At 38.5% G+C, this 15,218-nt stretch overlaps 1 protein-coding gene across 3 annotated transcripts in view; it reads right to left on the minus strand.

Annotated features, from left to right (window-relative positions):
- Positions 1 to 15,218, minus strand: part of Plcb1 (phospholipase C beta 1) — a 661,556-nt gene that overhangs the window by 140,807 nt on the left and 505,531 nt on the right. For all 3 annotated transcript variants that reach the window (XM_070006762.1, XM_070006761.1, XM_070006760.1), the window contains exons 19-23: positions 11,867 to 12,021; positions 9,033 to 9,197; positions 7,923 to 8,022; positions 6,519 to 6,623; positions 5,351 to 5,460 (exon numbers count right to left, since the gene is read on the minus strand). In XM_070006762.1, coding sequence (XP_069862863.1) covers positions 5,351 to 5,460; positions 6,519 to 6,623; positions 7,923 to 8,022; positions 9,033 to 9,197; positions 11,867 to 12,021 — 635 coding nt within the window. The remainder of the gene's footprint in view (positions 1 to 5,350; positions 5,461 to 6,518; positions 6,624 to 7,922; positions 8,023 to 9,032; positions 9,198 to 11,866; positions 12,022 to 15,218) is intronic.

A 15,218-nucleotide genomic window follows, 5' to 3' on the forward strand; every position in this document is an offset into this window, starting at 1 on the left:
CATTGAAGATAAGAATCTCAAGGACTTTCTCGCCCAGGGTGGCTTTGAACCACAATCCTCAGATCTGAGCCTCCTGAGTAGCTAGGATTATAGGCATGTGTCAGTGCCTAGCTCAGGTGGTTTTTATTCTCACAACCTTACAAAGCTGGGCGTGTTACTGAACATCTTTTCTAAAGACTTCATTGGAAAGTGAAGTAGCATTCTAAGGCATTTATCCAAAAGAGTCAAGACAGGACATAGTAAAGACATTGGCACATCCATGTTCATTGCTGTACTAGTCACCATAGCCAAGTTGTGGTAACAGCCCAAATACTCTTCAATGGACAAAAGATATGAACATATATATCACAGTGGAATTTTACTCATACATCAGGAAGAAGGCTGTGATGTCATTTGCGGGGAAATAGATGGACCTGGAAAAAATTATTAAGTGAAGTTAGAGAGTCAAAGGACACCTGTTTTCTCTTGTAGGTGGAAATGAGATCTAAATTAGAAAAATATATGCAAATGTATGCATATTCATATGTATATATGGTATATGCAGGGGAGAATTCCAGTAGTGTAACTTCTTTGAACAACTCACTATGGTTAGTTCCAGGAAGCTGGAACACGTGTTGTTAGGAGGGGAGTGTGACTGTATAGTCTGTATAGACTATATAGTCATGATATTCAAGGCACCTATGTGAAAGCAGGAGCAAGTAAGCTGAGGGGATAGGTGGGTTGGGAGAGATGGGGGAGGGTGATGAAAGGGGTGATACTGATCAAGATGTATTATACTGATAACTGATATGTTAAATGGATCAAGAAAATGTGATATATACACGATGGAATTCTATGCCTCCATCAGAAAGAATGACATTGCCCCATTTGTGAGGAAATGGAAAGGCTTGAAAAAAATTATATGAAGTGAAGTAAGCCAGGCCCAAAGGAACATAGGTCCCATGGTTTCCCTTATTTGCAATAAGTAGCATATGTCTGAGACAAGCCGAAAAGGTCAGATAAGTGGTGTTAGGTGAAATGAACCCCAAGATAAGGACTCAAATGGTTTTTCTTTCTTGCTATTGTTTCTAACATATTTATACGATGATTTCTTTGTTGCTTTGTATGTCCCTCCCCCATGGTATAACCCTTGTTTTCACTGGGAAGGAAAAAAACAAATTGTTTAAATAGGGATATAGGTGGACCCATTACAACAATGAGATGTACAAGACATTATGTCAAAAAATGAACTTTACAACTTTAGCACAGGGGTTGGGGCCTGGGGGGTAGATGGGAGGGCAGGGATGGGAAGGGGAAACAAAGGAGGAGGCAACAATGCTTGATAAGAAATGTACTCACTATCTTGCCCATGTAATTGTAACCCCTCTGTATAGTATTTTCACAATAAAAAAAGAAAATGCCAAAAAAATTGAAATGCCTTTGTACAACCTCATAAGACTAATAAGAAATCAACATCTACAGAAAATTTTTGAAAAAACTGTGATGTGGGGCAGAGTTCACTCAGGGGACAGCAGAACTTGGATTAGGACATGTGTTATGGTCTTAAGTCTAAATGTCAAGAGCAGCTTTTACTCTGTATGTGGAAAATGGCAGCTTCAAGAGCCATAAGAGTAACTTGTAGCTGAGACACAAAGACAAACAAATGTGATAATAATTGTTAAGGCAGGAAAAGGCACTCATCTAGGACAAGTTAAGTTAAAAAAAAAAAAAAGATTCAATACAAGGGTTGAAAACTGAAGAGATTTTTTTAAAAAAATAGGAATTTAGCCTTTGACATGATTACAAAATTAAGCATTTTCCATCAGATAGATACGTGATCCAAAAACAAATACCTTGTCCCACTCAAAAGAATCATCAAAAGCAATCCTTATGACTCTTTCTCCCCAGGTTTTCCTCAAATACCTGCTTTGATGAATTTCAATAAAAAGTACAGCCTTTCCGAGGTTACTATAAATTATGATCAAAACAAAAGAACTGCAAATTTGTCTTATAGAAGGAACCTAAAAGCCTTAGAATCCAGTTAAATAAATATCAAGGGAAGAAGGTTCAGAAGAGAGGAAGTCTTTCCCTGCCCTTACTTGATTTTGTTTTCCTAGTATCGAAGAATATCAGCAGAAGTAAGGCCCTGCCCTCTGGTGGCCCAATGGAATCATTGCAAGTTTTGGCTTAATTGTTTTATGATAAGAAAAATATTACCTTTAAGTTGTTGTACAAAGAGGTTTCATTCCAACATGCCAGTTTTTGAATCAAAGGCATTTTTTAACCGTCCCAATGAAATCAGCTTTGAAAAATTAATTTTTCAAGTCAGTTGCAGAGACGTAATCCTAGCTACCTGGGAAGCTGAGATTGGGATGATCATAGTTCTAGACAAACATGCACGAAGATGGCACAAAATCACATCTCAACAGAAAACAACCTGGGTGCAATGGCACACCCTTCACATTCTCACTCATGTGAAATAAAACGATAATGGTACAGACCCACCTGGGGAAAAATGCAAACATTCATGTTAAAATAACCACTGCAGAAAGGGCTGGAGGCGTGGCGCAAGGTGTACTGTGTCTACCTAAAGGTGTACTGTGTCTACCTAAAGGTGTACTGTGTCTACCTAGCACATGGAAAGGCCTAAGTTCAAAGTCCAGTACTGAAAACCAGACAACAAACAAAGATAGTAAAAGACCTCTTAGAAAGAACCCACACATTCCTAGTCTGAAACAGAAGGCCCTTGAACATATTTGTATATGATTCAGTAAAGTGATAACTGAATGTTCATCTGCCACAGGATACGCAGATTAAAAATCCCATGTGAGGGGAAGAAAGAATGATGGAATGGCTGACTGTAATCCAGATGTACACAGAAACAGACATGTTAAATAGAAGTCCCTTTGCCTGACTACTTGAAGATAATAATTAAAAGGAAGGGGGAAAGACTGACTTATGATCACCGAAAATGTGGCTCTTATGACTAATAACTAGAGTTGAATGCTTTATATAGTGACATAGTAAGTAAAGTTTCTTTCAAACACCTTGTATGTGATGAGCTATTAGAGGTAGAGGATCATAAATTAAATCAGACAGCCCCGTGCATGGAGCTGGTTAGGAGGGACATATCTTCATTTGCATAACTGGAAGATAAGCTCACCAGTTTAGCTAGACAATTGTAGGGGAGACTGATAATTTCACAATACCAAGATCTAGCCCACTCAGGACAAATGTGAGTGGTGGCTGAGGCTTTGTTAGATCCAGCCCTACCTTCAAGAAAAGAGTTTCCCAAACAAGATCCCCATTTGTGCATGACATTTCTACTCCAGAGTGACAGCAGATAATGTTTATTCTTCTAATTTTTGAGAAATTAAGAATCACTCCTGGAAATCAGATCTGATGCATGCATTAAGTGTGAGTAAAATGTATTGATGTGTGTCAGTGCTTTGAAGTGCATAACAAATATGATGCATTTGTAAATGAAACCCTCTGGCTTTTGGGGTTTTTTTGTGGGGGGGTCCGGTTGTGGGGCCTGAACTCTGGGCCTGGGCACTGTCCCTCAGCTCTTCAGCTCAAGGCTAGTGCTCTACCACTTGAGCCACAGCGCCACTTCCGGCTTTTTTCTTTTTGCTTATGTGGCGCTGAGGAATCGAACCCAGGGCCTCTTGCATGCAAGGCAAGCGCGTTGCCACTGAGCCACCTTCCCAGACCCCCTCTGGCTTTTTTTTTTTTACCATTATATATCTACAATTCTCAATATAATGAAGTAAATATTTATACTTTTAATTCTCCAGTTTTTCTTTCCTCCTGAAAGTCTTCTGATTATTTGAATGAAAATATCCCACTTCTATTATTATTTTGAATATCAGTTTCATCCTTAATAATCACTACATTGTTTCAGATTTTTAAAATCAAAACAATTGTCAGTTTCTCTCTCGCTCTGTCTCTGTCTTTCTCTCCATGTATATATATATATATATATATGTATATATATATATATATATATATATATACTATGTTTAGACTTTAAGTATTTCTTTTTTTTATTGTGAGAATACTGTACAAAGGAGTTACAATTACATGGGCAAGATAATGAGTACATTTCTTATCAAGCATTGTTGCCTCCTCTTTGTTTCCCCTTCCCATCCCTTCCCATATTTCTTTAACATACATTGATTATTCTTTACATTGTATGGCACCTAATTTGAAAGTATGTTCAAATGATTTTGGGAACCATTAATATATAATATGAGTAAATATTTTACGGCCCATGCTACATTCAGGCATCATGTTAGATGTTTTTAAAAATCTCCAAATCATTTTGATAATCCTGTACTTCAAATTCAAAACAAAGGAAAATACTAAATGATTCTGGCGTGTGCGTGCGTGCGTGCATGTGTGTGTGTGTGTGTGTGTGTGTATGTGTGTGTGTGTGTGTGTGTGTGTGTGTGTGTGTGTGTGTGTGTGTGTGTGTGTGTGTGTGTATGTGGAGAGCTTCTTGTTTTGTTTTGTTTTTGCTCAAGGCTAGCACTCTACTACCACAATTCCACTTCCAGCTCATTGGTGATTAATTAGAGATAAGAGTCTCACAGACTTTTCTGCCCAGACTGGCCTCCAATTTTGATCCTCATGACTCAGCCTTCTGAGAAACTAGGAACCTATGACCATCTCTTAAAAATGCTTTAATTTATTCACAGGCATTGAGACCGAATGAGGATATCCTCAGGAGAGGACACACAGGTGCAATGGCTATGCCCATCTGATTGTATAAAATAATATTTATCAAAATGAACTTCAGGAAATGGAAATAGGAGGTGTTTTTTTTCTCTTTTTTGCTGTTTTTGTTTACTTTTCATTTGGTCTTGCTTGTTCATTTTTCTGTTTGGGGAGGTTAAAGGCAGGGGAACAGCAATGGAAGGACAAAGGGTGAACAAATAGAGCAGTGGTACTCACTAAACACTATGTTGAAAATGAACTATAAAACTTGTGATTGGGGATAGGAAGGACAGAGTTAGGGAGGGGGTTACATTATTTAAAAAGAAATGTACTCTTTATCTGACTTACATAACTGATATCCTTCTCTATGTCAGTTTTATAATAACAGTAAAATTGCATGAATTTAAAAAACTGCCTTCATTACTTCTGGTCAGTATGAAATCACTGATTCATGTGATCACAAGATAAAACGCTGCTGTTGGAGGAACCATGAAGGACACGGTCAATGATTGGGCTGTTTTGTGACTCCATGGGAGTATTTATCTGGTGCATATCTTGTTCTCCTGGGAAGTGGAGTTACTGTGGCAAAACCAGCAAGCAGGTTCAGAATTCGCACTGATGCCAGGCCCCACCCCAGCAGACAGACCCTCACCTCCTTCTTCACTTCTTCCTCATCTTCCAGAGTCAAGGCAGCCAATTGCTTAGCTCTCTGCTCCATAAGGTTCACATATCGGATTGGGTTTGACAAGGCTTCAATCACGTCTAAGGAAGAGACATGTTAAGTCCAAGATTCTGGAACTATTGATCATCCATCACCCATCTAACCAACAAGCCATACATTTATCCATCTAATCATCCATTCCTTTACCATCCATCTATCTATCCATCTATCTATCCATCCATCCATCCATCCATCCATCCATCCATCCATCCATCCATCTATCCATCCATCCATCCATCCATCCATCTATCCATCCAAGTACCCATATAACATCGGCGGCTAATCTAAGGTAACATTCTGGAAATAGACAAGAAGCAAACTTTGCTGAAATCTCAGGAAGAGAAAATAAAAGGTGCTCAACTCCTTGGGCCAAACTGGAAAAGTCAAAATGCCTCACAACTCCAGAGTCAAAAGAACTCCAGTTTTGGTTTTGTTTTTGCTTTTTGAAGATACCATCCATTTTAGCAAAGGCCTACACCTTGATTTGTCCTGTATATTGTTTCATGATTAGAGACATTGTACATAAACATCCTGTCTTCCAGACTGTTAGAACAGTGAAAAGACTTTGTAATCTGGATCTCATTTGCATGGCCCACAGGTAGGTGGAGAGAGTCAAGCTAGCCATCTTTGGATAAGCCAAGTGTTCTAATTTGCCATAACCTCCATCATTTCTCCATGTTTATACCTAAGATGCTTGGAACTATAAGTATTTGAATTTGTGATTCCCAGTTGAGATCATCATAAATTAATTTCTTGAAATACAGCAATTTGTCTATGAAAAAGATCAGGGTTCTAAAACTAGCTCTCTCTCTCTATATAAGTGTATATGTATGTGTATATATATAGTATCTATCTATCTATCTATCTATCTATCTATCTATCTATCTATCATCTATCTATCTATCTATCTATCATCTATCTATCTATCTATCTATCTATCTATCTATCTATCTATCTATCTATCTATCTATCTATCTATCTATCTATCTATCTATCGTAAGTGTGTGCTTCTGAGCTTTTGCTTTAATCCAGTTGTCCTTCCATTCAGCCACAATAGATGAGTACAGATGGTAATGCCCCTCAGAGCTGGATTGCTTACCTGCATACGTATCTGGCACATAGTCCTTCACTTCTATGTAGACAAAGACAGCGGGCAGCATCAGAGGCTGGTTCCTCTCGTTCCTCAGGCAGATGTAGTGATAGCCTGGAGGGACACAGTCATACTTACTATGTGTCATGGATTTTCTTTAAGTTACTCACACCCCTGAGCATCTGTGTGATGGAAATGCACGTGCACAGGCCACTTGTTGCTCATTGAGCTACATGATAATTGAGTGATAAAGTCTTATTTCCTCAGTTGTCAGGGCACCGTTATTGCCTCTAATTTGTTCTCCCTTCCAACCCTGCCCACTCTGAAGAGAATTCAGAACTCTATGCCACAGTTTGAATTATTCACCCAAGTTTGCCCCCTTATAAGAGACTCTATGTGATGTGGTTTCTTGGGGCTTAGTTCTGCTTTGGCTGATGAAATGGAATGAAAGAGAAATGACACAAGCAGACACTTAAGTTGCACGTGTAGAACTGGGCCTTATTGCATTCCGTGTGATCTTGTAAGAGACGGCCAGAGCGTGGACACCCCTGTCCTTTCAGCTTGTACTCTGCAACAAGTGTGCCCGGAACAGATCCAAGTCAAATGGGCATCCTGAAGCACTGCTGTGTTGCTGAGCCCAAGTTGGATCAGTGGCCTGTGGTGCTGTGTGGCCCTTGTTACCTCCCTTCCCCCCCCCCCCCCACACACACACTGGGTTTCCTGTGTTGGAAACTTTATCTATACCATGGTAATAGGAAAGACAATGGGCCTTCTAGGTGTGGCCAAGTGGGAAGACCTGGAGTCATTGGGAAATATGCTTTCTGAAGGGAGTAAGGTCATTCAAGGTCATTCTCCTGTGACCCACCGTTAGTTCTTGAGAAAGCTTTGCTGTTTGTTTTTCTTTATGCAAAGAGCTGGCCTGACCCCATTCAGCTCAGTGGCTTCATGTCTGGTGAGATGATTGCTCCCTTCCACCCACCCCCACCCCCACACTCCTGTGAGATGCACTCAATATTGGGACCTCATCTGAGGCAAAACAGAGGAGCTTTTCTGATCCTGTGCTTTCTGTCTCCAAAACCCACGAGCCAAATAAAAGTAATCTACAGAGATACTCTCATGATAGTTGTGAAAAACAGATTAGTACACACTACTAATCCCCAGACCCTCAAGCTATGGACATAAACCCTTATCTGAGAGTTTTCAGGTGTTCTGTTCTGTGTAGGTACTGGGGACACAAGTGGACTTGTATGCTGCAAAACCAAAAAAGGACTATATTTAAGTCCAGATTATATAGCCCTGGTTACCTGGAAAAGTCACCAAGCAGCAAATAATGGCTTGAATCCTAACCAGGTAAAAGTCCGTGATTATTTTCATTACAACTTTAAGAATTTGCCACCACAGCACCATCCATACCTGGCCTAATGGCTTGCACTGGCAAGATCCGGTGACCAATGAATTTCCCTCCTTCTTCATAAGCCGCTATCCTCAAACAGGCCAGGGAAGGGAGAACTACCTGTGAGGATGTGAGAAACATCTCTGGTTACAGGAGTGAGGAAAACATCACAAAAGTAGAATAGAACCAGGCTTCGATTTTCCATAACAAGTAGAGGCTTCTATTGCAGTAATTTAGGTTAAAAGCTGTTGCTCTGCAAAGTAAATGTTTAGAAGGAAAAGACGTGTTTTTGTCACAGCGCTCTGGTCTGTAAGGCATTTGTATAAAGTACAGGCCATTTTCTTCTTATGTGAACATTCTCAATAGGAAAATAAAGAAAGTTCTGTGTTTGCACACCAAGTATTAGAGGCCTTATCACTGTGTATTTGGTTATTTTAAAATTTTATTTATTTGTTTTTAATTTTTTTTGGGGGGGTGGTTCTAGGGCTTGAAATTAGGGCCTGGGGTCTGTCCCTAAGCTTTTGTGCTCAAAGTTAGCACTCTACCACTTGAGCCACAGTGTCATTTTCAGCTTTTTCTGAGTAGTTTATTGGAAATAAACCACTGCCTAGACTCGCTTCGCATCATGATCCTCAGATCTCAGTTCCCTGAGTAGCTAGGATTATAGGTGTGAGCCACCAGTACCTGGCTTGTTTTTGTTTTTGGTACCAGTATTGGAATTGAACTCTCGGTCTGGGCACTATCCTTTAGCTTTTTTTGCTGATGTTCTACCACTTGAGCCACAGCTCGACTTCTGGCTCTTTGGTGGTTAACTGGAAATAAGAATCTTATAGATTCTTCTGCCCAGGCTGTATTTGGGCTATTATCTGTAGCTTTTTATCCTCTTGATTAGCTAGGATTACAGGGTTGAAGCACCAGTGCCTGGCTACGTTTGCTTTTATATCTTCATTGCAAATGACTTTTATGTCTTCAAGTAAAGCCTCAAACACAGCAGCTTTTTTTTTTGACAGAGTTCATGTACAACTGCTGCACAAATTTGAGAGTTCTCTTTAAATGAAGAAAGTAACTAAGCTTTTCCCCATGCAAGACATCTGAGAAAAGATAGCTCCTGTCAAGCACATGGGACTCACTTTTTTGAACACAATTGGTTCTTCTTCCCAGACAGGATTGACAGCATTTCCTTGGGATGTCTTGGTCTTAAATGCCTTTCTCCTTGTGTCCACCGGCAAACCAAACATATCCACTTCCACGTACGTCCCGACTTTCTTGTCGGAAAGAAACTGACCCGAAATAATCTGGAATAAAAGTTTAAAAAGCAAGTGTTGATAAATGGGTAACAAAGACATAGGAGATCAGTGTGAGTAAGTACAAATGCTGCTGTTCCACAGGGAGTCATTCGCAAGATGAAATAGAAGCAACAGGAGAAGTGTGAGTTCTTGGACCAGTTGGCAAATGCCTATAATCCGTGAAGAGGCAGAGGTGACAAGAAATGATCACCTCTGTGAAATGTGAAGATCTAGCTCTTAGCAGTTATTTCTCAACAAGTGTGAAATTTTCCCAGGATATAAGCCCAACTGGGTACACTCCTATGTACTCAGGTCATATTTGATCAAATGAGGATCCCCTAAACTAAATGGTTGACAGTGAGCCACAATGTTTTTGTCAGTGGGATAGGACAGTGGGCATCCTGTCAGTTCACCATCCTCTCTAGAACTCTGAGTTTGCTACAGATGATCCATCAGAGGCCTGAATGCACAGATGGCGAGCTGCACATTGGTCTGGCAGTAATGATGAAGGCAGAGAGGATGCTTCTACAGCCTGGTCTGTTTCACTCAGGAGCAGTTCCAGAATGATGTCCTCACTCTGGACAGAAATGGCTTCTGAGTCTCCTGCCTCAGCAGAGTTTCCTGTCTTTATGACATGGTATTATATTCACTTACATGGTCACATGGAATTTTCAAGACAAAATGAATATACCTATTTAAAAACGTCTATGAAACAAGATGAAGTTATTAAAGAAGAGCAAACATATCATTAATATGACCCACCTATAACAATTGCTCTTTAAATAGCATTCTACCAATCATAGGATAGGTAGGAGTGTTTGTTGAATCACAGTTGACAAGAATTAACCATCCTTAGCTGGAAACAACTTCCTAAAATAAATATAATTATTGAAGTTCCAAGCCTGCCAACTTCACTCTACATATGAAGTCTGAAATAACTTTGCAAGATGAAATTGTAGGATGCTTTATTAAATTTTTATTTTTAAATCTTTGATATATAATGATGTAAGTTTTGGGACAGAAGGAACTCAACTGCTTAGGCCAGATAGAAATTAATGATGCTGGCATACAGACTTTTTTTTACATAGTTCATTTCTTTCCAAAAGCTTTGCTTAAAGCAGTTGTTAATTTGTTAAATGCTTTGTTGAAACTTATGCCTCATGTTCCAATAAAGGGCTTTCTCAGTTGAATAGTTAAACATAAACAAATGATTCTTTAAAGCACTAAATGAATAATAGCTTCCATCACCAAGTGCTTATAGAATCCATGTGCAAGTTCTTTCATTTCTTTCCTTTTTTTTTTTTTTTCTGTTGGTTGTGGGACTTGAACTCTGGGGCCAGGCGTTGTCCCCGAGCTCTTCAGCTCAAGACAAGCACTCTACACATGAGCCACAGTACCACTTCTAGTTTTCTGGTGGTTAATTGGAGATAAAAGTATCACAGACTTTCCTGCCTGGGCTGGTTTTGAACCGTGATCCTCAGATCGCAGCCTCCTGTGTAGCTAGGATTACAGATGTGAGCACAACATTGATCAAGATGCATTATCTCCATAAACTGAAAGGCTGAATGGAAACCTCCTTCTACAACTATTTAAAGATAATGATTTTTTAAAAAGCTTTCCTGACAGGTAAAGAAATGTATGTGCTATAACATCTATTTCAAAGACTGAAGAAAAGCTTTTGGGATGAAAGTTTAGGTTCAGATATATATTTAATAAAGCAACGCTTGAAGATTATTGATAATGAAAATTTAAATCCCTGAAAACTTGGGTGATATTCATAATAGTCTGTGACTATTCATGGTATTACTTGAAAGCTTTTGTTTCATATTTAATAAAGATGTTCTTTTCTATAATTTTGCTTAGAACTAAAAGGAACTGGTGGGGGAAAGAGACCAGACGAAGTTTATTATGGGCAGCCAGCTGTCACGTGTGTTTCATTAAGAGAAAAGACTGGGCTTGGTGGGTCTCACGGAATTTATTTGATTTATTTACAATCCATTTTTAAACATTATATTAAGAATGAGGCTCAGTCTCTTTATGTCGTGAATGTGGCTTATGAACAATCTTCCTTCCTTCCTTCCTGTTTTTTTCTTTTTCTCTCTTATCTTTCTCTCTTTCTCTTTCTCCCTCCCTCCCGCTTTCTTTCTTTCTTTCCTCTTTTTCTCTCTCCTTTCTTTCTTTCTTCCTTCCTTCCCTCCTTCCTTCCTTCCTTCCTTCCTCTTTTTTTGTTGGTACTAGAATTTGAACTCACATACTTGCTTGACATTTTGCTAGCAGCTGATGTTCTACCACTTGGATCACACCTCCAGCTTGCCCTTTAGCCAGCTTTTTTTGGTAAAAACAGTCTTGTGGACTGCTCTGCCTGGTTTGTATTTGAACCTTGATCTTCTGGATATCAACCTTCTGAGTAGCTATAATTACAAACATGAGATACTAATGCTTAATTCATGACCTGTGAACATTTTTGATGTGAATTTGATTCTTTAAAGGAAAAACCATCCTGGGTTTGATCCCCAGTACCAAAAAAAGGACAAAAAATACAGTTAAAGGAAAAACCGTAAGAGAGAAGTAGCACCTTCATCAGTTACCAAGATTTTAATTCCAAAGCTACTTCTTTGCATAAAAATAAATTAGTAGTAAAGATTTCTGTTCTGGACCAGTGTGTGACAGGTACGTACTTTGACTGACAAAGTGTTGGCCACTATCCCATCTACGATGCCTTCTGTGAATGGGTCGAAGTGCTTGTCTGGTCTCCTCATGAATTCCGGCTTCAGTCTGTAGCCACTCTTCCCATTGTACTCATACATGCCCATGTTTATCTGCATAGCCAGGTCTAGATGTCAAAAGCACATACAACACTGTCAGTTCAGTCATAATTGGGGCAAAAACTAAGGCTGTGAATTGAGATTGGTTTATACATCATTTTTGTGAATATACCTCTACACAAAGGAAATCGTTATTTGTTGTAAGAATTTACAAAACATAAAATTAAAAAGGAAATTTTATCTGTAATCCCCCAAATCCAGAGAAACACTTCAAACAGACCACACTTCGTAATTGTTTTTTCCACTTCAAGTGCATGGTTGCATGCCACTTAGAGTGATGTATTTCTCCTTTAATGTTAGCAGCTATTTAAAATTCCTTTGAATAAAATATTTGATTAAATATGTTTAGCCAGCTCTATCATTGTGCACACTGATGCTTCCAATTCTTCACCATTACAGACTTGCCATTGTAGTGAATGCTAGGACACATCAATGATTTTTCTTGCAGTGCGATTTCTGGGTCAAAAACATGTGCACATTGCACAAGCTTAATTTTATTTTGTACAAATCTTGCTACAATGCCCTCCAAAAGCTTTAATTTATACTCCCCTTGGCCATATTTTATTTATTTATTTATTTATTTATTTTGGTCATGGGGCCTGAACTCTGGGCCTGGGTCCTGTCCCTCAGCTCTTCAGCTCAAGACTAGGACTCTACCACTTGAGCCACAGCACCACTTCCGGCTTTTTCTGCTTATGTGGTGCTGAGGAATTGAACCCAGGGCCTCATGCATGCCAGGCAAGCACTCTACCACTGAGCTACCTTCCCAGCCCATCAGCCATATTTTTAAGGATTGATTCCTATATACTTTTCTCACAGAAGATACTACAATTATTTGTGTATTTGTATTATAGGGAAATATTTGCTTTTTGGAATTTTCACTTCTATGGTCACTTGTAACTAGTATCTAATTATACAGAGGGAAGTGACACTGTGACTCAAGTGGTAGAGTGCTCGCCTTGAGCTGAAAAGCTGAGGGACAGCACCCAGGCCCAGAGTTCAAGCCCCATGACCAAAAAAAAAAAAAAAAACACCTCTACATATACAGAGTTTTCCAGCTTGTTGGCATAACGATTTGCCAAGTATTCCCTTATAATAGTCTGAATTTTACTCTTATTTATTGTGATTTGATCACTGATTTTATTTATTTTGGTGGTTTCTTCTTTTGGTCAGATTTGCTAAGAGATTATAAATTGGTTTATTTTTATTTATTTCAAAGATCCAATTTTAATTTAGTTGATTCTTAATATAGTTCTTTCAGTTTCTCATTTATTTCTGATCTAATCTTTATGACTTTTTTTCATCTGCTGGTTTGGGGCTTGGCTTATTTTTGTTTCTCTAGGAGCCTGAGGTGTGCAACCAGTTGTGGAGGGTGAATGCCTTATTCCCAAACTCTGCAGGATCAGGGAGAAGGAAGCAGGGGAAAGAGCTGCAGGAGTGTCATGGCAGTCAAAAGCCATCTATGTTGGGTGAGTGACTTCCTCTCAGGCTCCATTTGGCAGGGAGAAGGGCTATGAGGCATTTCTAATATCTCACCCCAGCTCTAGAATACTAACCTATGGCCTAAGATGATTACAAGCATTTAAGGCAGGTAAGGCCTCTCAAGCTTCACAGGAACATGGAGAAGGACTGTAGATCACAACCAATATCCAAAGGAGAAGGACGGCCACCCATCCATGCTATTCTATGAAGTCCCTCCTCAGATGGGAAGCACATCGAATCAACAGAGATCACAGAGAATAACCCAACAGGGAGATTTCAGACCCCCTGAAAGTCATTACCAAAGAAGCTCTTCAAATGGGTAAAGCCCATTACAAAAATACAAGAAATATGAGCTATCAGGGAAATATGTCACTCCCAGAGAAGAACACCCACACAATAAAGGAACAAAACAGTGTAAACGAGGAAACTTCACATCCTGGGCTTAAAGAACTGCTGATATAAAAACAAGGAATTTTTTGAATGTGGTGAAGTTAATAAAAGACTAGTGGAAGAATTTATGGTGAATGCCAAAGGCTAAACAAATTTCAAGAGAATGCAAAAGAGTCCAATGAAAACACAGTTAAAAAGGATCAAAGAAGGTACACATAACAAATCAATTAATTAAGAAAATCAATGCTAGACTCAAAAAAAGTATTTCAATAAAGAGATAAGCATCCTGAAAAGTCATCAAACTGAAGACAGAGAAATAAAACATAAAGTAAAAAGTATCCACAGCAGAATAGATGGCATAGAAGACAGAATTTCTGGGATTAAAGTGAGAGGAAAAGGAAGGAGGAATAAACAGAGAGGAAGTAAACATACAAAAAAATCCAAGAAGGAGGAAAAGAGTCTTCAAAACTGATCAAAACTTATTTTACAGAAAATAAACAGGATACTTAAGGCTTCTAAAGAGAAAAGATAAGTTACTTACAAGGAAAAAGCTATTAAATAATGGTAGTGTTCTCAGCAGAAACCTTAAAAAGCAAGAAGGGCTTGGAATGATGCATTTTCAAGCACTGAGACCAAACAACTGTCAACTAAGAATACTACATCCAGCTAAGCTTTCATTAAGGGCCAAAGGGCAAATTACAACATTCTATAATAAATTGAAACTAAAACAAGTTACCACCACTAAACCAGCACTGCAGAAGATATTCAAAGTCATTCTGCATACAGAAGGCAACATGAACATGACGTAGAGAAAGCAGATCCCTACACATATTTTAACATGAATATTATTTTTATTTCAGAAATTTTTCAGAAAATATCTTAGGAGAGAAATTTGATCATTTGTATGCAAGGTTGTTATTCTTGGGGCACTGGATACTGAAAAAAGTAATCTCAAATGTATACATAGAGAAAATTATTTTTAGTGAATTTTAAAATGTTTAAAAAATATGGCTATTAAGATTCATGTTTCTTTATAGTATTTAAACATTTATAAGTATGTATTTCCTTTTCACAAGTTATTATTATCATGTATATAGCTTACATATATTTGTATACATATATAAGCAAAATTATGATGCACAGCTTACCAAGACAAAAGTTAACAGTGTCAAATCTCTGAGTGGAGGAATTTTACATTTTTTTCCTAAAATAATCTAATACTACCTTTAAAAGTTTAAAGGTAGTATTTGTTTGCTTGAAAAAGTGAAGACCTGTCTATAAATCATTAAAAAAATGCTCAATGTTCAAAATTCAGGGATATTGATTATTTTTC

The sequence above is a fragment of the Dipodomys merriami genome, unplaced genomic scaffold (assembly GCF_024711535.1).
Source record: "Dipodomys merriami isolate MVZ:Mamm:240054 unplaced genomic scaffold, mDipMer1.0.p SCAF_7, whole genome shotgun sequence".
Lineage (NCBI taxonomy): Eukaryota > Metazoa > Chordata > Mammalia > Rodentia > Heteromyidae > Dipodomys > Dipodomys merriami.